The sequence below is a fragment of the Spea bombifrons genome, chromosome 7 (assembly GCF_027358695.1).
Source record: "Spea bombifrons isolate aSpeBom1 chromosome 7, aSpeBom1.2.pri, whole genome shotgun sequence".
Taxonomy (NCBI): domain Eukaryota; kingdom Metazoa; phylum Chordata; class Amphibia; order Anura; family Pelobatidae; genus Spea; species Spea bombifrons.
The window spans coordinates 45,634,280-45,657,202 of record NC_071093.1 but is presented as its reverse complement, the minus strand read 5'-3'; the positions used below and the strand labels follow the sequence as shown (position 1 = coordinate 45,657,202).

The 22,923-nt window shown below is 50.5% G+C and overlaps 4 protein-coding genes across 6 annotated transcripts in view; 2 read left to right on the top strand and 2 right to left on the bottom strand.

Moving 5' to 3' along the window:
* CCDC78 (coiled-coil domain containing 78) overlaps window positions 1–5,194 on the bottom strand; it is a 5,798-nt gene extending 604 nt beyond the window's left edge. The window contains exons 1-13 of the mRNA XM_053470860.1: window positions 5,052–5,194; window positions 4,511–4,642; window positions 4,199–4,285; window positions 3,825–4,004; window positions 3,447–3,608; window positions 3,259–3,309; window positions 2,995–3,083; window positions 2,819–2,897; window positions 2,584–2,709; window positions 2,158–2,366; window positions 1,078–1,252; window positions 778–815; window positions 281–365 (exon numbers count right to left, since the gene is read on the bottom strand). Coding sequence (XP_053326835.1) covers window positions 281–365; window positions 778–815; window positions 1,078–1,252; window positions 2,158–2,366; window positions 2,584–2,709; window positions 2,819–2,897; window positions 2,995–3,083; window positions 3,259–3,309; window positions 3,447–3,608; window positions 3,825–4,004; window positions 4,199–4,285; window positions 4,511–4,642; window positions 5,052–5,117 — 1,479 coding nt within the window. The 5' untranslated portion in view covers window positions 5,118–5,194. The remainder of the gene's footprint in view (window positions 1–280; window positions 366–777; window positions 816–1,077; window positions 1,253–2,157; window positions 2,367–2,583; window positions 2,710–2,818; window positions 2,898–2,994; window positions 3,084–3,258; window positions 3,310–3,446; window positions 3,609–3,824; window positions 4,005–4,198; window positions 4,286–4,510; window positions 4,643–5,051) is intronic.
* Window positions 5,195–8,922: 3,728 nt separating this feature from the next.
* IGFALS (insulin like growth factor binding protein acid labile subunit) lies at window positions 8,923–12,103 on the top strand. Its single transcript, XM_053470859.1, has 2 exons — window positions 8,923–9,088; window positions 10,146–12,103. The coding sequence occupies exons 1-2, from the start codon at window positions 9,070–9,072 to the stop codon at window positions 11,921–11,923; spliced, it is 1,797 nt and encodes a 598-aa protein (XP_053326834.1). The 5' UTR covers window positions 8,923–9,069; the 3' UTR covers window positions 11,924–12,103.
* An 855-nt stretch (window positions 12,104–12,958) lies between these two features.
* Window positions 12,959–19,074, bottom strand: MGRN1 (mahogunin ring finger 1). 3 transcript variants are annotated; one of them, XM_053470863.1, is made up of 18 exons: window positions 18,921–19,074; window positions 17,915–18,143; window positions 17,642–17,760; window positions 17,442–17,530; window positions 17,072–17,218; window positions 16,832–16,949; window positions 16,533–16,599; window positions 16,091–16,134; window positions 15,931–15,978; window positions 15,729–15,797; window positions 15,434–15,593; window positions 14,846–14,955; window positions 14,568–14,749; window positions 14,351–14,468; window positions 14,219–14,264; window positions 13,840–13,941; window positions 13,637–13,687; window positions 12,959–13,557 (listed from the first exon to the last, which is right to left on the bottom strand). In XM_053470863.1, exons 2-17 carry the CDS (start codon window positions 18,000–18,002, stop codon window positions 13,647–13,649), a joined length of 1,548 nt encoding a protein of 515 aa, XP_053326838.1. In that variant the 5' UTR covers window positions 18,003–18,143; window positions 18,921–19,074; the 3' UTR covers window positions 12,959–13,557; window positions 13,637–13,646. The 3 variants fall into 3 exon arrangements, with proteins under 3 accessions (XP_053326838.1, XP_053326839.1, XP_053326840.1); XM_053470864.1 differs by having other exon boundaries at window positions 13,637–13,681; XM_053470865.1 differs by lacking the exon at window positions 13,637–13,687.
* A 1,504-nt stretch (window positions 19,075–20,578) lies between these two features.
* On the top strand, window positions 20,579–22,644 carry UBALD1 (UBA like domain containing 1). Its single transcript, XM_053470885.1, has 4 exons — window positions 20,579–20,674; window positions 20,948–21,104; window positions 21,732–21,791; window positions 22,037–22,644. Exons 2-4 carry the CDS (start codon window positions 20,985–20,987, stop codon window positions 22,301–22,303), a joined length of 447 nt encoding a protein of 148 aa, XP_053326860.1. The 5' UTR covers window positions 20,579–20,674; window positions 20,948–20,984; the 3' UTR covers window positions 22,304–22,644.
* The last annotated feature ends 279 nt before the right edge of the window (window positions 22,645–22,923 follow it).

The following is a 22,923-nucleotide window of genomic DNA, read 5'->3' as shown; positions in this document are numbered from 1 at the left end:
TCCAAATCACACGCTAGCCTCAGAAACATTGTAGCAACGCCGAGGTTTGCTCAGATATTAGCGGCTTGAAGGACAGGTGGTCGTCGTCCTCGCCTTTTGCCCGTATGCCCGGTTTAGCCGTTCTGTGTCACCGCAGAACATGATGGCGCCATATCAACCAATACATTATAATGCTGCCTCTTATCCAGGTACCCCTGCCACCTGCCCCCCGGCTCTGTCCACAGACAGGCTCTGATCAGTGGGGGGTCCGTATGGGCTCCGGGACGGGGTCCGCACGCACCTGTGTGTTATGAGTGAATTCCCGCAGCTGCTTCCGGATCTCGGCCCAGGTCTCTTCGCTGAGCTGCCCGTTCTGCCCCGTGCCGCTGAAACAGCAAGAAGAGAGTCATCAGTAGCCGTCTCGGTTACAGAAGGGATGGGGGATGGGGCCTCCAAATTTTCACATCCCCCCCCACTATGATTGTAAGCTTTTATGAGCAAATCTATCACTGGGGGGGGGGGTTCTCGTGCAAAGAGGTAAAAAATAACTCCAAACAGAATATCCCAACCCAACTTTCAGCTCTTTGCACCAAAGATATCCTTCATACACAGCCTGCAATATGCCATATGGGGAAAGTTGTACTTTACTGAGAGGGTGGTAGATAAGTGGAACAGCCTCCCAGCAGAAGTGGTAGAGGGTTATACAGCAAGGGTATTACACATGCATGGGATAGACATACGGCTCCTGAATCTAAGACGAGACCAACGACGCTCCTGTTACGGCGGCTTCATACTCACCGCTGATTAGATGTAATTATATGATCAGAAATCCTCTTCTGTACCAAGAAAGAGAGAGAGAGAGAGAGAGAGAGAGAGCGAGATTACAGACGGAAACCGGGGAACGAGACAACATTAATGAACTGGCTTACAATGAGAAGGTTATTGGGTTTAAGCGGTGATTAGATGTGACCCGATTACAGCGGACGGGCGGATATTCCATCGAGGGCGGCCATCGGGACCAAAGTTACGAATTTCCCTAATTAATATGAAATCGAGCAATCTGATTGGGCCCCGCGCCGTGTGCTCGGCGTCACCGACCTTCTCCTTCAGCTCCTGGACCTGCGCCTCCAGCCGGGACTTGTCCTCGCGCAGGCGGTTCAGTTCCTGCGCTGACTGAGACAGCAGTTCGGGATCAGTGATGGAGAAGTGATGCTCAGGGGGTCCGGGGTCCATGTCTTGGTTCCCTAGCGCCAGGATCTGTTCTCGCTGCATTCTAAGGATTTAAATGACCGTAAATACAAGGGGGCAATCTCTCCACAGAAGCCCCCAGACCCGTCCCTGATCTTCTCGCTGGGATTAGCGGCAGGTTGTGTGTCCTCTGCTTGGGATATTGAGTTCCAGTTTGGTCGTTAATGTCAAGAATTTGGTTACGGCTAAATTGTGGTTTGTAAATTACCCCCCCCTCCGTAGTGGTAGAAGCAGCCAAATTAATTTAGAGTGGATTTGGTAAAGCTATCTCCAAAACCATGTAATTCCGCCCCGAATCCAGCTCGTTGTGGGGTTAGTGCACCTACGGTATTGGTGTCCATTTTTTGCATCAGAAATGTGTGTATGAAAAAATATTGCCCAACCTGCCCAAAATGCACAATGATATGAAGTGTCTATAATATGCAGAATGTGTAATAAAATTGTTAATTTAAAAAAATATTCATAATTTTTGTGGGGTTTTTTCTCTTTACCTTGCGTGACCTCTCTTTCTCACTTATGGGAGGGGGCTTCTAGTGGCTGTCACAATGATCAGATCTCTCCTATTGGTCAGGACTAATCTGATCATCATTTGCCCGCTCCTGACAGACCCTGACCGCAGCACCAGGTTTTACTCTTCCAATGATGGCGCTTCATAGGAGCTCAGCATGGACTGTGATTGGTCCCCATAGGCTGGTGGGGACTGAGGACACAGAACATCTACCCTGAAATGCTCTTATGGAGCCATCAGGTAGCAGGGCAGGATGGGGCTGGTCCCCGGCAAGTCACATTGGGCTCAGGAGCGGCCGCTACATTTTAACACGGGACGTATATATACGTCTGCATGGCCCTCAGGTGTAGCCCACGTTTCCAGCTACATAGTGGACGCTCCTGACATAGAGTTGGTCCATGATGGCCTTCTGCCATCCTTACCGATATGCAATAAGCAGACTCTCATGCTTCTTCAACAGGTTCTGCATGCGCTTCTTGTACTGCCGGGCTGCACTCGCAAGCTGCTCCTCCCTGGACCGGTGAGAGGCTTTGATGTCACCGAGCATACTGTCGACATACTGCTTCATCCGCACCGGATCCACCTGGGGTTTACCGGACGCCCCTGCTCTCACACTCCCGTCCACGTAATCCTAAGACAGAGACAAGCACGTCAACCCACGTGTAGACAGGTACGAAGCTCTGCGTGTGTGAGCCGTGTGGCATCACATGCCAAGTAATGTTATACATATCACCGGGGCAGATTGTCATATTGGGGGTGAGGGTCCATAGTGCACCACGGCTCAGGGGAGATCAGTGGGGCTTTAGATGGGGTAATTGGGCATCTAGGAAGGATTATTGGTTGCTTACCGCCAGATCCTGTATGTAGCGGTTGAGCCGGGAGCGATATTCCTCATTAAGCTCCTTTAGGCTCAGCTGCAGGCGCGAGTTTTCCGCCTCGAGTTCTTTCAGTTGACTTTGGGACGTCAGAAGGACCTATAAGAGATGGATATATATAGCGCTGTCATATGCGGTGGCGTCTCCTTGACCATCCCCTATTAAAAAATCAAAGCGACCGCCCAGTGGCTAACTGGGTTCCACTCACCGCCGATTGTTCCGCCATCTTGTGCTGCGTGCTACGAATGGCCCTTTTGGCTTCCTGAACCTCTTTGCCCATCGCAACCCTAGGGATGAGGAATCATCATATCCATTAGATAGCAGAGGTGGCTTACAAACACGTCATTAACCCACAACACGCAACATTCTGTACAAAGAGCTTACACTCTATCCTCCAGTTTCTGCTGTTGGGATCCGTGGATCTTTTTCAGACTTTCGATCTCTTCTCTGATGTGGTCTTGATTTCCGAGAAGCTACGATGACACAAATGATAAATACGACACATGTATAAATACACACGGGGGCCAACGCAGACCACTCGTATAATCCGTTCATTAATAAAACTCCACAGAGAACAAAAAAAATCATTTTCACATAAAGTTCCGCTTTTATCCGGGAGGACGGGGAAAGCGAGTGATCTCTCCTTACGTTTCTCTCCAGCTTCCTGCGCTCGTGCTCCGAGGCGACCACCTCTTCCGGCTGACCAATCAGGAGTGAGAAAAAGAGATAGGATGAGATTGTTGATGTTACAATGTATCTAAATGTAATTCGCGTGGCGCGTTCTATGATGTCATGTGTAAGAAGAGCACGCTGTCCGGGATCCGGCATGACGATACCTTGATCTTGCGGGCAGACAGCCGGTTCACCATGGACCTCACTCTCTCCAGCTCGGCGGTGGCCTCGTTGACCAAGGCCCTGGACTGGGTGAAGGTGTCATCGTGTCCTCTGTTGTTGGCCATGTTGAGCAGTTCCATACTTAGCTCATCGTTCTTGGCCACCTGTCACGTAGGAACGGGGAGAGTCAGAAGTCATCAGGCAAAAGGGACACGGGTTTAAAGGATGTCCCCCATTAGGGTATAATGGAGGCCACTCATTAAGTGGTCATTGAGTCACCTCGTACAGATGAAAAACATCTAATCAGCTTGACCATCATTTTTAGGTTTATTTGGGATCTCTTGATATTGAGGGACCCGCCGGTCACGGGAAACTCTCACCTCTCTCTCGTGTTCTTTGCTCAGTGCCAAGTAGTTGCTCTTTAAGACAATGTATTCATCAGCCAGCTCCTTGCGGTTGGTCTCCACCGAGCGGAGGCGCTCCTTCAGAGCCTCGTGCTCTCCGCTCAACTTCTCCTTGTTCAGCTCCAGGGACATCAGCCGGTTCTCCAGAGACAAGATCTGTAGGGTAGAGGCCAGCGGATGGTCGGTCGGCACGTATATCATTACGGGGGAACGTCAGGAATTAATTATACATCAAGGAACTTAAATGAAATCTAATGTCATTGGACGCGACATCCCACCAACATTCCATAAGGCTTCTCTCAGCCGAAGGGTCGAATGGGGGGGTTACCCACGACCAGCAGTCTTCATACCGTGTTCTTGAGTTCAAACGTCTCGGCCTCATAGTGTTCTCTGATCTTGTTGGTTTCAATCTGAAGTTCTATCAGTTCTTTAGAGATCTGCGTGGAGGAAAATGAGTACAAGAAGAGGTCAATTACCCTGGAAAGAGACCCCGTAACATGGACTTCATGACGCAACATTCCAATGAAATGGAGAAGATGTAGCAGGTGGTGGAGAGATGGTATGTGTGTCCTTCTAGTGTTTGTAACCCTTATCTCACCAGAGGGTATTAACTGTGGCAATAAACCTGCCGGCCCCCGGCAACCAGGTGGTGAGGGCTTTACCTTCAGCTTCTCCTCCTCGCTGAGCACCAGCTTGGATGAAAGGTCAGTCTTGGAGCCGGCCAACCTCCCCATCTTCTCCTGCATTTCGTTCAGCTTGGCGTACAGCCTCTCATTACGATCCAGTAACTGCACCTGGGAGGGCAAAACGTCACAGCTAGACCACCAGGGCTGAAAACTACCCCCGGGCATTTAAAAGGGCAATTGTGGTGGTAAGAGCTACATGTTGTAGCCATCATCATGATCAGTAAAATGGTTTCCATAGTAACTACTTAGGATTCTTCACCAGAACATTCACCAAGGATGATGTCATGAGATGCAGTGATGCGTTCTTGCGTCATGACTCCTATCACCCCCATACTGCAGGACCAAACCCCAACACGGAATACAGATCTGTTCTGCGCCAGACAGTAGGAAGCTCAGGACCAGAGGGTCTTACTGCAACCCCCATCACGCTCAGACAGCCAAGGGCACCGACGATGAAACATTAACTCTAACCCCGTTTGCTTTTGTATTTAAGACATGACACGGTCACTTAACTCACATTTTCATTGGCCAGCCGCCTGACCTGCTCCTTGAGAGAGGCGTCACCGTCTGCCGGAGGGTCCATGAGGGTCCGGGGGTCCCTGATTCGGGGCGATAGGCCCTGGGGGTATCTCAGAGAGCGAGAGGCAGCTGATGCTGGATCTGTTTACAGCTGGGAGGGGGGTTGCTATGGCTGCCTCCTTGTGTACATGTGCACGCGTGTGCTGAGTGGGAGGGGTTTACACGACAAGAAGGTGGAGCCACAACTGCCTGGCTCGGGACCTTTTTAAAGCTACAGTACTATATATAAGAAACAAAGGTCTGACGTTACGGCGTTCAAAGTCAGTCCCAACTTCTTTTTCTCCGAGTTTGTGTTTAATGCAGAGGCTAGCTAGACACATTATGGTAAAGTTTTACTTTACTGAGAGGGTGGTAGATAAGTGGAGCAGCCTCCCAGCAGAGGTGGTAGAGGGTAATACAGTGAGGGGATTAAACATGCATGGGATAGACATACGGCTCCTGAATCTAAGACGAGACCAACGACTGATTAAGGTTTGAGTCTTTACAGCAGGGGAAACGGGCGACTAGACGGGGGCCGGATAGGGGCCGATCTGCCAGCCGGTTCTGGGAGAGAAAAAAAATACAGGATTCACGGCTAAAATAATATATATTTTTTGTCAGTATCAGGTCCCCGACTCCTAGCAGCAGCATTCAATGTCGCTCAACGCGTCAGAGCTGGTGGACGTTGGGATTTTTTTCCGGGACTCAAATAATAACGTAATGCTCATTTATCCCTCTCATTTTACAGCCGCTGGAGTTATCTGCCCCGCTCTGGGGTAGATAAATTCTTACTGACATGCAAGTCGAAACATTTATTGTTGCCCAGCAACAGTCACTTCCTGTGAGTCTGCAGAAACAGGAAGTTGCTTGTTTTTCAGAAAGAAGCTTGCGTTTCATCCGTCTTCTTGTTACCATGGAGATGGAATGGCGGCTGGTAGCCTCTCTCAGGGAGCGTCTGTTGCCTGGATACCCAGGGTTAGGAATGACATCATCCATGCCTGGGAATTCTCTGATCTTGGGACTCTTTAAATATTAACCATTTAATAGCCCAGCCTAAAGACCCCATTGCAGAGACTCGTTAATGGCGGCTGCCGAATGGGTCTAATAACGGTCTCTATGGAAACATTGACTGGTCAGGAGGTAAAGATATTTTGAATGCAGTCACCTGTATTCAAGCAGGGATTCCGGCTGTAGTTTAGCAGGGAGAAAGGCAAAACATTAAGATGCTCAGATATCATTAAATCAGAGGAGAATGTGAAGGAGTCGGCCCCAGACTGTGTGACCCGAAAATCTGCCCCTTCACCCCGAGACTGGGGTAAAAACCCTGAGAATCTGCCTAATTACTCCACCAGCTCAAAGATGGTGTCCTACAATTCCCACCATGCGTTGCAATAACGTACGCTAATAAAATATATTTATGGCCACTTCCCTTGTCTTTAAGTAATATTTTAAAAATGTAGATTTCCTCCAAAATACTTCATTTGTGTGGTTGGGCCGGTGGACATCCATGCGCGGCGTCCATCTCCGGGAAGTCCTCAAACCTTTCCCGCCTCGTCAGCTTGTTTCCAAACTCATATCAGTTTGTGCAAACACTCTCCTACCAGGATCAGCACGCGCCGGTCCCCCCCGTCCATCTCTGAGCTAAACGCATATCTGCCCCCACCCCGAGAATCCTCAATTGAGAATTTGCCCCATTCAGCCAGAAAATCCACCCTCATCATCCCCAGCGCCTGCCGGTTCACCCCAAGAATCTGCCCGTTCACTATGAACCCCTAAGAATCTGCCCCTTCACCCTGACAATCTACCCTTTTGCCCAGAAAATTGCTTCATTCACCTTGAGGATCTGCCCTCTCACGGTGAGATTTTGCCCCGTCACCCTAACTTCCTAGGTATGTACGCAATATATGTACATAGACGACACGCGTGTGCGTGAGACACGGTGTACATGTAGATCTGCCCTGATATCAAGATTTTGACCCATACCTATTTTTAGGGTTAATTTGGCTGCCCCAGGGCCACTGACCGGACAGGTATCAGTCAGATGCGGCCAAATTTATAGATAAACCCCGCGGCCTTTGGACGATTGGAAGCCGCAAACGGTGAGATTTCTCAGAAATCTGGGAATCCGGCGTCTGTTGGGGCCGTCGGAGAAATGACCCGCCGGGCAGGCAGGGGATCAGCGAACGGGGAGCGCGGGGTCGGCGGCCAAAATGTCCCCCAAAGGAGCAAAAAACCCCAATTTACCATTAAAAGGGAAAAAATACTTATTTCTGCAAAATTGGAAATAAAATTGGTGCCGGAGTAGAACGAGTGTGAGCTTTGGTGCGTGCATTTTTGGATTGCTGTGTGTATGGATTAGTGTATTGACTAGTGTGTGTATTAGTGTGTGTATAGATTAGTGTGTATGTATTACTGTGTGTATATTAGTGTGTGTGTATTAGTGTGTATGTTAGTGTGTGTATGTATTAGTGTGTGTATTAGTGTGTGTGTATATATAAGTGTATGTATTAGTGTATGTATTAGTGTGTGTATATATAAGTGTATGTATTAGTTTGTGTATTGGTGTATGTGTGTATTAGTGTATGTATAGATTAGTGTGTGTATTAGTGTGTGTAGTGTGTGTATTAGTGTGTATGTATTAGTGTGTGTATAGATTAGTGTGTGTATTAGTGTGTGTGTATTAGTGTGTATGTATTAGTGTGTGTATAGATTAGTTTGTGTATTGGTGTATGTGTGTATTAGTGTGTGTATAGATTAGTGTGTGTATTACTGTGTATGTATTAGTGTGTGTATAGATTAGTGTGTGTATTAGTGTGTGTGTATTAGTGTGTATGTATTAGTGTGTGTATAGATTAGTGTGTGTATTAGTGTGTGTGTATTAGTGTGTGTATATTAGTGTGTGTATTGTATTGTGTGTGTATGTATTAGTGTGTGTATTAGTGTGTGGATGTATTAGTGTGTGTGTGTATTAGTGTGTATATGTGTGTTTTTGGGTGTGCGCCAGTCTGTCTTTTGTGTAACATTAGTAATGATTTGTCATCTGTCTGCAGTATAAACACAAACCGGTTGAAAAGGAATATTAACCCCGCGAGCGACAGACCATGCGCAGATAACCCTGCGAGCCGGGACTTATCTGTGTGGCAACGTCTGCTAATATTGGTTTACGGCCCGCTGTGTTTACGCATCTGATTGTCTCCTGGACAAAGAACGGATAAAGTTACAGCCCTAAAAGCCCCAGTAATGTCCCTTTAAATCCCCTGATACCCCCTCTCTCCTCCCCCGATACCCCTTCTCTCCTCCCCCAATGCCCTCTCTTTCCTCCTCCCCCGATGCCCCCTCTTTCCCCCCCTGATGCCCCTCTTTTCTAGGAGGTCAGAATGTTTGCTGGGTATGAGGGGATCGCAGGGTTCTACTGCCCTAAAAGCCCCGATAATGTGTATAGAAACAGCAGGGAACGGCTTTATAAATTAAACGGGGTAAATAAACCCCATTATTCTTCTAAATGCCCCACTCAGTGACACAAATACCCTGCAATTGGGGGGCAAAGGCGCATAAAAAGTCTGGGTAAAGCTCCGCCCCGGCCACGCCTTTGTCCATTTAAATGTACAGCAGCCTGTGCGGAGTCTGTCCGATGCACTTCCCAGACAGTAAATAGTTAAAAGTCTGCATTTCCACTAAACCAATCGCATCTCTCCCCGGACTGGGAGCGTAGGGGTTAACAGGCTGCATTAATGCCAGCGGCCGGTATAGGTGGGGGGTTAATAAGGTGCAGCCAAAACTTGTGCTGCCGTGAAGGTGTTAACAGGGGATGTTTTCCCCAGGTGTGAGCACATCCCCCCGGCCGGCAGTGAAGGGGTTACTGCCTGTCTCCGGTTGGCCCATTGCGACTCCCTTATCGCCCTTGTCTTTTGTGACAGAGCCTCCAGCTGTGACCCTGCCTGGGGAGAGAGCGCACAGCCTGCTATGTGACTGCCAATATGAGACGCGCAGGAGCAGGTAAGGAGCCGCTTACCGCTTTCCGAGCATGCCGGCCCCCGGGGGCCAAACATTTAGGGGAGCACGGTACGGGCCAACGCTCCCGGGGCCAACGCACCCCCCTGCCACCGAAACAACAGCGGCTTACTATTAAGGGGGGGGTTTGGTTTAGTCCTCGAGAGCCTGAATTTTAGGAATTTTAACATGGAGACCGCTGAGTCCGTGCCCCTGATACCTGCGTGCGGTGACCCCCTGAACCCCCCAGAAATACCCCCCCCCATTATCTGCAGCATTACTAAAAACCTTAAAACCGTTAAACGTACATCTGGCAGGAGAGCGAAGTGTTAAAAGTCGCAGCGAATCCCAGGGCTCGGCCGGTAGATGCCGCCGGCTTTATGCCAAAAACTCGAAATCCACCGAATCCAACCGAAACGAGATCATTAATGTCACTAAAAAGAGATAATCCAGTGATACAGACGAACCTGCGCCTAACGGGGAGGGCATTACATGTGCAGGGGAGGAATAACCATATACTATATCTATCTATACGGTATAATATCCATATATAATATATAGTATAACATCCATATATAATAATAACCATATATTACCCCGTCTCGGATGGACAGTCTCGTTATTTTAGAGGCGGTTACCTTTTCCAAAAGTTCCGGCAGTTCCAGTTAAGCAGATAAATGCTCTTCTGTGCTGCAGCTTCCCGTATTCCGCAGACGGGGATCTGTCGCTGCCGAGCTGAGCTTATCCCTGGCAGAAACGCTCCTGCGATTGCGTAATGACCCCCCCAGGCGGTGCGTCTCTGTGCTATATGTATAAAGCTTTTTTTGTTGCAGAAATTAAAGACCTCCAACTCTCCATCTATACAAATGCCTCACGGGAGCCGCCGACACCTGGAACCTACCCCACGCTTGTGTTTAAAGTCCCTCAATGTGTTAGCCTCTACCACTTCTGCTGGGAGGCTGTTCCACTTATCTACCACCTTACCACCAAATGTAGTATGGGCTGGTTAGTGCTGATGCCCGTGGTCTTCAATACACCATCTCACCCCCTCTTTCTTTTTCAGGGTTCCGGGTCGTGTTCATCCTCATTAGCATCTTGAAGTGGAATGTTCTGGCGTCCGACTCCGTCCCGGACTCCGCATGTCCCGCGCCCTGCGTGTGCAGCTACGATTACGGCGAGGAGTACAACGTTTTCTGCAGTTCCCGCAACCTCTCGCACATTCACGAGACGCTGCCCGCCAACACTCGCCTGCTCTGGCTTGACGGGAACAATCTTACGACGGTCAGGTCAGGAGCCTTCAGGAACTTGACCCAGCTGGACTTTCTCAACTTGCAGAGCAACCACTTGGTGAGTTTGGAGAACCATGCGCTGCACGGGCTCAAGGCTTTAGCCCATCTCCATTTGGAGAGGAACATGTTGAGGTTCTTGGCCCCCAATACCTTCCTCCACACCCAGAATTTGGTCTCTTTGAGCCTCAACAACAACCTCTTCAGCAAAATCGAAGACGGTCTGTTCTCTGGTCTCTCGAACCTCTGGTACCTAAACCTGGGATGGAACCTGCTGGTGGTCCTACCAGACACCGTCTTCCACGACCTGCCCAACCTGAGAGAACTTATTTTGTCCGGGAACCGCCTGGTTTATCTTCACCCTCCACTCTTTCTGAGCTTAGTGGAGCTGAAGGAGTTGGACTTGAGTGGGAACTCGCTGAGGGGATTGAAGGCTAACGTGTTCTCCAAGCTACAGAAGATGGAGAAGCTCTATCTCAACCACAACGTCATCACCACCATTGCTCCTAGAGCTTTCTTCGGCATGAAGTCCCTACGTTGGCTGGATTTGTCTCACAACCGCTTGACTATACTGACCGAGGACACCTTTGTTGGTCTGCTGAGCCTCCATGTCCTCCGACTCTACAACAACTCTCTGCCGGGGCTAAGGCCGAGGACTTTCAAGGACCTACAGTTTTTGGAAGAGTTGAACCTTGGACACAACAAGATCAAAGTCTTGATGGACAGAACCTTCGAAGGTTTGGGTCAACTGGAGTTTCTGTCCCTGAATCACAACTACATACAAGAGATCCGCCAAGGTGCGTTTTCCGGCCTGCTGAATGTGGCGGTGATGAATCTTTCCGGGAACTGCTTTAGGGCCCTTCCAGAATATTCTTTCAGAGGGCTGAGGAAGCTCCACAGTTTGCACATGGAGAACAGCTGTATCACCAGAATAAAGCCGCATCTGTTTTCCGGGCTCTCCAGCGTCCGTAGACTCTTCCTCCAACGAAACGACATCTCCATCATCGACGATCTCAGCTTCTCCGACCTCCAGGATCTTCTAGAATTGGACCTCAAGTTCAATAAGTTGACCCACCTTTCAGTCCGATCCTTCACAGGCCTCAACAACCTCTCCTACCTTCTTCTGTCCGGCAACCAACTCCAGACCGTCGCTCCAGAAGCCTTCAAACCCTGTCAGCAGTTACAGTGGTTAGACCTCTCCGACAACCAGCTGAAGGCCTTGGCCGACGACGTTTTTCTGCCTCTGCCCCACCTGAGGTATCTCAACCTCCAGAAAAACTCCCTGAAACGTCTCTCTGTTAATTTCCCGAGTCACGCAATGCAGCAGCTTTGGCTGAACAGCAACCAGTGGGACTGCGGCTGCTCTCTTAAAGATCTGAGGGACTTCTCCTTGAGGAACGCCACCGTCGTCCCACGTGTGGTCAAGTCCATATCGGAGGGAGAAGACAGCAGCGACCTGATCTACACCTACAACAACATCACCTGCGCCGGCCCGCCGGACGCTACGGGGCAGGATTTAAGGGATCTGGGCGAAGATTATTTCGCTGCCTGTTAGTTGCACTAAAGCCAGGGGTGTCGGAGTCCAGGCCTTGAGGTCTGCAAACAGGTTTTCGTCATTCTTGAACACAGGTAAGTTCATCATCTTTAAGCCATCTTCAAGTTGGCCCTCAAGACCTGGGATCCAACACCTCTGGGGCACACAAAAAAAAAATTGCACAATAGAAAAAGTCTCCTAGCAACAGATTACCGGACCCCTAGTATCTCCAAAATGTATCCGACGTGCCCCTCCCGCCTCTTCCTGATTGGTCGCCCATGGCATTCATTCTTAATTTAGATACATATTAAATGCCGTTCGCTGCACGCATGGCCGCCCCCCCGGTCAGACGGTTTTCTGTATTACATTCATGGCAACCTGGTCCTAAATGTCCTTAAACTATCCTCAAGGGCCCTCAATCATATCCTGCTTGAACGCAGGTGAGTTAATAAGATAGACCTTGAGGCTGTGCAGCGACGTTCACACCTGGGGGTATAAAATTTGCCGAAAATCTCTTAAGAGCCGTGCGGTGAGGAACACATGGCCCTGAAATGCTTTGAGTTAACCCTCGATACCAGGGCGGAATAATGATGCAGAAAATGCAACGCAATAAAAAATTATTAGAAAAATAGTCACTTGTGTGCAAGAAAAATGTTATTTTATAACAATAGACTCTCGGTTGTCCGGGTCCAACGACGGGTTGGGGGGTATATTCCTCTTTGCTTAAAAAATCCTAGATTAAAAAGAGGCAACGTCTATGGGGAGCGGATTCCACATCTTTACTGCTCTTACTGTAAAGAACCACCCCCCCCCCCGCGCGACGACAAAGAACCTGGCCAAAAACCAGGCTTTGAAGACCCTAAAAATACCTTTTTTTTTTGTTTTTTTTTAAGAAAATATAAAAACAAAAATGTAAAAAATCCCGAACCACCATTATTTTTTTACGTTCACAGCGTCTGCGTTTGTTGGGACCCCGGCGCTTTCACATATTATATTTTATTCACATATTTTAGAATTTCCGCCCTCAAATAAAACCAAAAACTAAACCAAAGCGTATTTACAACGTGATATTTATTATTCGACAAACAGATTTTAAAAAGGTTACTGCGTTTAAATTATTTTAATTAGCGATCTTAAATCCCAGTTAACCCCATCTGTGCCTGGAGTGCGTCACCGAACAAGGATGGGGTTAAGGGGCAATTACAAAAAAAAAAAAATATTTTTTCTTAAGAATTACCAAATTTTTGTTTTAAAACACAGGTCAGCAGCGACCGTCCATCTGTCTTCCAGTAAAGAATAGAAATACAATTTAACGTAATGGGTGGAGGGGGGGCACTCCGAGCGTTTGCCCGTTACCGGGGGAGGCGCGCCTTAACGCCGATACGCAAGCTGGCACAGTCACACAATACATTGTCACAGGCTTTTTGCCGCATGGCACAATAAGCTGGCACTAAATCTGGCGTTTATGGCCCGGCACGCTATCGGAAAGCCGCGGGCTGGGGTATCAGTGGAAGCCCCCCCCCCAGCCCCACTGGAATGTGCGTGATTGGACGGGGAGTATCAGGGCTTCTTTTTTCCTCCAATCACCGGACGATTCGGGAGGAAGGAGCGTGGAGCTGATTGGTCGTTCTCACATTCCACGTCTGATTAGGAAACTGAAAGAGAAAGGAAAAAAAAAATGAGAACAGAAAAAAGTTAGATTAACAAGATTTACGGGTTTTTAATGAAACTTACCGTTTACTTTTCATTCATCGATGCCAATGGAGCAGGCGTCCGGACCTAGAGCTGACAAACGCACGATGAGTACAGGCGGCCGCGGAGGGGGTTATATAGTCGGTTCATTAAACGGTGACAGTAACTTCGTTACACGTATCGGCGGATATTATTATATTATATTATATATTAGACTCAGACACCACATCCGCGCCAAAAATCACCTGCGCCCTCCGGGGTCTCCTCCTCCTCCTCTTCCTCCTCCTTAAGCGCCAGGGGGTCAGAAACATCCTTCTGCACCTCGAGTGACGGCTGAGAGCGAGACCCTAAAACATGGAGAGAGGGTAACAAACCCAGGTGAGCAAACCTTCAACAGCATGGCCGCCGTCCAGAGGTCACCGTCAGTAGAGGTCACACGGACAAAGACGAGGCGGTTCTGGGTTTTTGGGTTTCTGGGTTTTTGAGACTGGGTTCCCGAGTGCCGGGAAAAATGATGACACCGCATATTTGTCTTACAAATGATGTCACACTCAACAGACAAGTGTCACGCTGGGACTAATCAGGGCAAGCAGTGCATCTCTCGGGAAGACTCCGGTCGCTCACCTCGATGCGCCGAGACAATCTCTGGGGTTCCAGCAGCCGAGAGGTTCTACGGAGACGGCACAGAGTTAGCAGAGCGAACGCCGACGCGGGGCGCGCTAAACATTTATCCTATCCGCAAACGGCGGCACTCACCTCCGCGTGGGACGCATCCCTGCTGAGAGACCCCAAAAGCACAGGCTTTTCAGCGTCCGAGAGCACGGAGACCTCCTCGTCCTCCTCGTGGATGGGAGACGAGGGCGAGCGCAAGGCGCTGGCAGAGAGAGAGCAGCAAGAGAGGGATTGAGACCGCTCTTTAATACATGGCAGGGAGCGGGGAGGGCAGGATTTGAAAAGGTTTGCCTGGCCTTACCTGTCGGGGGTCTTCGCATGCTTGCTTTTATGGTGGGTGGTGTCGGGGGGTCCTCGGACTGGAAGCCCCTCGGTATAGGGGATCTCTTCATACAGGGGGGCAGACGGCGGGGGAGAACGCAGGCCGTTCAGAGCCTCCAGCAGAGAGATGGGTTCAAACCCCGGGGGGATGTTATCGGCACCCTGCAGATCATCGCACAACGAGTAATATTTAAAGTAGGTAGCCAGGCCGGCGCAGCCACGAGCCAACAGCCTGAACTCCACTCACCCGCTACTCACCGAGTTGTCATCGTGATCCAGGCTTTGGGCCAACACCGGGCTGAAAGAAATGGGAGGGAGAGGACCCGGCTTCCTCCTCACGGCGCGGATCTGCAGGAGGGCGCGGAAAGCTGCACAAAAAACAACACAACGTGTCACGGACCTGTCCGGCGGGCCACTCACAGCCGCACGCTACACACCAGCCCGGCGGGCTACTCACAGCCGCACGCTACACACCAGCCCGGCGGGCTACTCACAGCCACACGCTACACACCAGCCCGGCGGGCTACTCACAGCCGTACGCTACACGCCAGCCCGGAGGGCTACTCACAGCCACACGCTACACACCAGCCCGGCGGGCTACTCACAGCCGTACGCTACACGCCAGCCCGGAGGGCTACTCACAGCCACACGCTACACACCACCCCGGCAGGCTACTCACAGCCGCACGCTACACGCCAGCCCGGCGAGCTACTCACAGCCGCACGCTACACGCCAGCCCGGCGGGCCACTCACAGCCGCACGCTACACGCCAGCCCGGCGGGCCACTCACAGCCGCACGCTACACGCCAGCCCGGCGGGCTACTCGCGGGCGCATGCGCTACTCACGCAGCCTGCAGATGGGGCAGTTGTTGGCCTGGTAGCGCAGGGTGTCTGCGCAGGAGTTGCAGAGGCAGAGATGTCTGCAGGGCAGGATCAGGGTGTCCCGGAGGTCGGAGAGACACACAACGCACTCGTTGCTGTTATCGCTGTTCTCGTCCTCCGCAGGCTGAACGTAAAACAAATAAATTCCGGCACGTATTTTATGTATTTATATTTAACCCCTTCTAACCCAGCCCTCCTAAGACGTTACGACATTCTGCCCCAGAAACTTCTCCCCAATCCCAGCCGCAGCGCCCGTTACCTTCGTGTCCTGGTTGTTCTTGTTCTCGATGCCGTAGATTTCCTGTAACAGGTAACTGACCCGATCCACCTGCGTGACACGCAACGTTACACGAGTATGACAGACGCACACCTGGCACACGACACGAGCACGCCACACAGACACGCAACAAGAGCAACACCCGGAACCCACAGGCGGGAGTTAAAGGTCCCTGAATACTCACAATCTGCTTCTGCTTCAGCGGCTTCACCGAGAAGCTCCCGTCCACGTGCTACAAAAACAATAAAAAACATCATACGGGGAGCAGGGCAGAAAGGCACACGGATACCCCCCACGCCACAAACACGGGATGCGGAGAACAGAACGGGAATGGCATCTCTCACCTTCTCAAAAGCGGCCAGCAGCACGTGGGCATGACCGGAACCTTCTACGGGAGAAGAGAAACCCGCGGGGAAAGCAACGCGTTAACAACTTCACAAAGGGGGAGAAAAGTTACAGCTAGAGACCAGAATCTAACACTAGAGGATCAGAGGATGACATGGAACGGAAGGAGGTTTTACTTTACTGAGAGGGTGGTAGATAAGTGGAGCAGCCTCCCAGCAGAGGTGGTAGAGGGTAATACAGTGAGGGGATTAAACATGCATGGGATAGACATACGGCTCCTGAATCTAAGACGAGACCAACGACTGATTAAGGTTCAAGTCTTTACAGCAGGAGAAACGGGCGACTAGACGGGGGCCGGATGGGGCCGATGCATTCTGGGTTTAATCAATTAACCAGAGAGTGAGATTGGAATCTTGTTCAGAGAGGATTATTGAGGCGTACCTCCTCCTTCGGCCACGACAGCCTGGATGACGAGCGGCAGGACTCCTTTATCCAGGTCAAAGTTTAGCTGGGAAAAAAAAAATGAAAATCTATATTTATATTAATAATCCCCAAAACTGCTGCGCAAACACGGCTAATGATCTGTTCTACCCGACACGGGGAAACAAGGTAATCATTCTTTGCTGCCAGGTATCTGTTCCCTGCACAGACTACAAACACCTTTTCAGGGGAGCATTTGATGGATAAGCAAGTCATTCATATTGCGCTGATGCCCGGAAGGCGGCCCCCCGGACACTCACCTCCTCATCCTTCCAGTCGCTGAAGTCGATCTTGAACGCCGGGAGGGAGAAATGCTGGCTGAGCCCCCGCTTGTAGTACACGGTCTGAGACTGCAGGGCGGCGCTGCAGGGGGTGTATCTGCCGCGGGAAGGGAGAGGGGGCGATAAAAATACCCAAAACTACCCCCTGCATTAGAGAACCTCTGGGACAGACGGTTCACGCCTTCCCAGAATGCACAGCAACCACACGGGGTGACTTACGCCGCCATGCCGCCCACAAACTCCTCGGTAGCTTGGCAGTACACGGTAATCGCCACCCGGGCATCCGCGTCGAAGGTGAACTCCAGGCCGTACAGAACCCGCGGCTTCCCGCCATCTTCCAACGGGCTGTCCGCTCCTTCCTTGTACCTTAAATGGCAAAAATCATCATTACAGATCGGGTGGCGGAGAGAGCGCGCGAGCGAGGAGGGGAGGGAGCGCGAGCGAGAAGGGGAGGGAGCGCGAGCGAGAAGGGGAGGGAGCGCGAGCGAGAAGGGGAGGGAGCGCGAGCGAGAAGGGGAGGGAGCGCGAGCGAGAAGGGGAGGGCGCGAGCATTTTGTGTTGGTGGGGCAGTGGCGCACCGATTGACTACCTGATGAGTCTCAGAGAATCCTTGCGGATATTCACCAGGCTGCGCAGGGTCTTCACCGGCTCGTGGGGGGCCGGGGTCAGATAGGGAAACTGTAAGGAAAAGACCAAGCAATGGAGGAGGATATACGATTAACCCTTTCCGTCACCGGCTTCTGTACCCCACATCATACCCCTCGCCGGGGGGGGGCTCCGCAGACGTACCTGCACGGGCCGGTTCCCCAGAAAGTTAAGGTCGCTGTTTTCCCCAAACAGGTAGCCTTCCGGGTGCGGGGTCTCGAACTTCTCTCCTCCCATGAAGAAGTGACTGGCAAAGTAATTCCCTAGAAAACAGGGCAGTCGAGGGTTAAACCCCAAAGCTTTAGGTTCTTTAGCCACCAAAATGGGGCGAGTTTATGAAAAATCACACAAAGAGCGGCGGGCGAGAATTAGGGCTCGAAGCCCCCGGGGGAGGGGCATATGAAGATGGGGTCCTACCTGACTTCGGGGGGTAGCGATAGGCGGAGTTTGCCTGGATGTCGATATCTTCAACTCCTGCGATCCTCCGACCCCAAACTGCCCCCATGGTGCGAAACGCAGCAGCCCAACGGTTACCACGTCACGTCCTGCAGGCTGCAGCCTCACCTCTTGGCTTTATTCCTCCCCGGAGTCGAAATGCAGAGGGTAACGGGGGCAGATCCGGCCCTCGCGGCCCGAGATTCTTCAGCTAAATAGTTAATTAACAGGAAAGTGTTAATAAACATCTCCAGCCCCCCGAAGCAGCTCTTCCAACTGCCGCATCCTGACCCGGGAGCACTAGGGGCCGGGGGCCACACGCGGAGCCCCAGCTGTTACACACCGTCGGTTGACAGCCGGACAGCTACCTTTTGGCCACCGTAGATTAGTTTATGGCCCTAAGGAGGGCCGGTGAACCCGCAGGAAAGACCCTCCACCAACAGGAAGCTGCTGATTGGTCGATGGAAATGCCCGCTGCTGGGACTATGGCACGGCGGGGTATGCGGTAGGTCTGGATCTGCCCCGGGGGGGTATTTACTATCCGGACACAATAAGTATTATTATTCCATTTATTTGGAGCTTACAATCTATTGTATAACATGTGATATAATGTGTACATAAAACACACACACAACACACAACACACAACACACAACACACAACACACAACACACACACCTGTAAATACCCCGAACCATATATATTTATGCGCGCAACACACACAGTGCACACACACTATTTACATACACACAGACACAGTGTATATATACACACTATTTACATACACACAGACACAGTGTATATATAAACACTATTTACATACACACACTGTATGTGTGTGTGTGTGTATATATATATATATATATATATATATATATATATATATATATATATATATATATATATATATATATATATATATATATATATATATATATATATATATATATATATATACACACACACACACTTTACCCGGTGTACTCACCTCAGAGCGCACACCGACCCGGTCCACCAGCGTTTGGGCCTCTCTGCAGCTCTGTTCCCGGAGAAGCCACGGAGCCCTGGCTGGCTGCTGGGAGTTGTAGTTCTAACGTCACTGTTTAGGGGATGGTTCTCTCCCGACACCTCCTCCGGAAATCCTACAAGTCCCAGAATGCCCCTCGCCGCTCCAGCTGATCGGCTTCCATAAAGAAAACAAAAGCAGGGGCCGTACCAAGAGGTGTGAAGAGACGGGGTGAGGGGGCAGCTCAACAATGGTACATCCCGTTCACCGCCAGAGCAATGCAGACTATCCCGAGCAGTGCAGACTATTAACCTTTTCCTTGCCGGATCAATGTAGACCAGACCTCCCATTAACCCATTCAGCACCAGAGCTATGCAGCAATGGTATAAACGTGTATTTCTTTTCATATCACACACTGTATACTGTACCCAATACACAAAATATACACCTGCCAAGTGTCCCTGATTAGCTTAGTCAGTCCCGGTTTACTCTCCTGGGGACCCTTTTGCTAGGAGCTCAGTATGTTTGCGGGGTGTTTGTGTCACTCAGTGGGGCATTTAGTAGAATACTGGGGTTTATTTACCCCGTTTAACTTATAAAGCCGTTCCCTGCTGTTTCTATACACATTATCGAGGCTTTTAGGGCTGTAGAACCCTGCGATCCCCTCATACCCAGCAAACATTCTCACCTCCTAGAAAAGAGGGGCATCAGGGGAGGAGAGAGGGGCATCAGGGGAGGAAAGAGGGACTGGCTAAGCTAAACAGTGAAACTTTGCAGTTATGCTGCCGGGTTCCTGCACAGATGGGAAACCACACTGTGACCTGTCCATCAGTGCAAAGCCCAAGACACGCCCCCCAGCTGCCATTGGTCACCAAGATGTTTACCTTATATGGCCTGACAGTGCCACAGCTCAGCGTCTCATTGGCCAGAAGCTGAGGTTTACTGCTGATCTCATTACACAAACAAAGCAGGGGATTGTGGGAGTTGTAGTTATGCTGCCAGGACAGCTGTAGAGGCTGAAATCCATGAGGGTTTCTTGGAGCAGCGGACTGCACGGGCTGCGCATTATATTATTATTATTATTATTATTATTATTATTATTATTATTATTATTATTATTATTATTACCCCAATAATAATAAAAATCCGTACGGCCCTCGAGGGCCGCTGACTGCCATACAAACGGGAATCCCTACAATTTAATTATTTGAAGATTTGTTAACTTTTATACTCAAAATGTTGACAAGTACAGATTTTAAAAATAATAATAAAAATATTGCAATAATGATTATTATTTATTGTTTTATATATCACGCTGTACAACATGTGTTATTATTATTATTTTATATGATGCCGTCCTATTCCATAGCGCTGTACAATGGGTAGACAGGACATAACAAGTAGTATATAACAACTAGACAACAGGTGAGGAGGGCCCTGCTCCCAGGAGCTTACAGTCTAGAGTAACATTTATTGATTTATATATCGCCGTCATATTCTGGAGCGCTGTACATATCGTTTACGCGCTGGTTACGTATATATATATACTTATTGATCCCCCCCAATTTAGAGTCCCGGCATAAAACGGCAGCTCCCCTCGGCCTGATACTCCCGACACGAGCTGTCAAACTACATTTCCCATCATGCCCCGCTCCGCACTCCTCCTGTGCATTGCAGCTGTGCCGGAGTCAGCGAGTCTGTCGTGTGTTTATAAATTTCTGTATACACGTCTACATGTGAGTGCGACCAAAACTTTTACATATATGTGCGTGTAAACCTGCCGGAGCGTGTCCGCGCATGCACGTGCCGCCGTGTTTCTCTTTGTGTGCATTGGATTTGGGAGCGTGTGAAATGCGGCGCTCGGCGCATGCTGACCGCTGGGATAAGTTTTTAGACATTTTTTATCATGTGTTATTTTGTATCTGTGTATAAATAGTAACATGTATCACGTTGTATGTTTGTTGTATGTTCCGCCGTGACGGGTTTGTGATAATGACTGCGTGTTGCAGTTGGCTCACGCCGGTCGCAGGAATCGCTGCCGTCGGGATGTCGGGGGATATGGAGCAGTTGAAGCAGCGGCTGCTGGTGTCGCAGTTCGTTTTGGCGGCCGGCTGCGCCACGGAGCAAGCGGAGCAACTTCTGCGAGCGGCACACTGGCAGTACGAGGTGAGCATGCGCGACGGCGACCGCCTTCCTGCCCCAACCCCGCCGGCTCTACTGATATCAGGGCTCTCGTCTTAGATTCAGGAGCCGTATGTCTATCCCATGCATGTTTAATACCCTCACTGTATTACCCGCTACCACTTCTGCTGGGAGGCGGTTCCACTTATCTACCGCCCTCTCAGTAAAGTAAAACTTCCTTCCATCCCATCTCAGTCTCTGACTCTCTAGTGTTAGATTCCGGTCTCTTGTAACTTTTCTCCTCCTTTTGAAAGAAATTCCCTCCCGTCCTTTGTTAAACCCCTTTATGGATTTTGATGTCTCTCTCCCGTCCCCCTCTCTCTTCTCTCCCATCCGCTCTCTCTTCTCTCCTATCCCCCCCTCTCTTCTCTCCCGTCCCTTCTCTCCCATCCGCTCTCTCCCTTCTCTCCCCTTTTCTCTCTCAAACCATTCCCCATTTTAGTCTCCCTCCAGAATGTCGATATCCTCGGGGTCTCCAGTCCTGTACCCACTACTCTAGGCGAGGTCTGACCGGAGATCTGTCAGGACGCTGTAACGATCCATCTCACGTCTCTCTCTGTCACCCATGTGGTGCCACCAATGCTAATTAACCCTTTCGATTCCCCTCTGCAGACGGCTCTCAGCGCCTTCTTCCAGGAGTCCAACCACCCGTACATCCCACACCACCAAATGGTGAGCCAAGATATGGCGGCCGCAGGGGGGGTAACGTGGGGTGGGCAGTGTCAGGGTATCTGTGATGGGGTGGCGGGGAAAGTTCCGGTAATGAGGAGGGGATGGAGGGCAGTGATGGGATGACAGAGAGAGTAGGGGGGCAATGGAAAGGTGGGGGAGCGAAGCAGAGCATGATGGGAAAACCGCATTGGGTAGTTATGAGGGTTACGTTGGGGAGATGGGGTAACGAGGCATTGTTTCTGCAGATGGGCACCCCCGCCAACACCCCAGCAACACCTCCAAACTTCCCCGATACCCTCGCCATGTTTTCCCGGCTCAAGGCCTCGGACGGCGGGTACCTCTCTTCGTTGGCCACGTCCCCCCCTGTCCAGCAGGGCGGCACCGTTGGAAGCTTCTCCCCGGACCCTCGGTGGCCGCAGACTGGCACGGGGCGCCCTGGCCCTGGAGCGGCACAGGGTCCACACAGATCTGGGGCCACGGAGCCCAACCCCGCGGCGGAGGCAGAGAGATGAGAAAGGGGGCCGGCCGAGGGCACCCTGGGGCAGATAGACTTCTCTTTGGGGGCAGATGAAGCTGCAGAGTATCGCGTTCTGGAGACAGCGCTGGCAGGCGGACTCTCGTTACCTCGCATGCCTGCAGAGCATCGCGCCGGCCGGCAGCCTTCTGCAGAGCATCCTTCCTCCAGCCATACCTCATGCTGCAACGTACACTGGTGCAAAGTAGCTCCTGACCTCATTATACCCTTGTCCGGTTACCCCGTGGGGGGGGGAGGGGGTCCGGTACTTTGTATTTCAGGATTTCCCGATCTCTCCCACTTTTTTTTTAATTGTCGGCAATAAAAACGTAAAACAGGGACTCCTTCTGTCCATCAACACTAACCCTCCGTATGTGCTCGCCCCGCAGGCATTCAAAGGGTTAATCATACATTTTATACCAATTTCTTACATTTGGGTTGAACCTCACAATTTTAGGGACTTTTTTTTTTTTTCTTCCTTGGGTTGTGCGCGAATGTCTAGAAATGTTCACTTTTTAAAAGAAGATCCATCGGCTTTCTCTTACCGGCGCTGCGGGGTAGGAGGGGTTAACTAACATAACAGGACTTCCAAAAAATTATATTTAAATCATAAAAAAT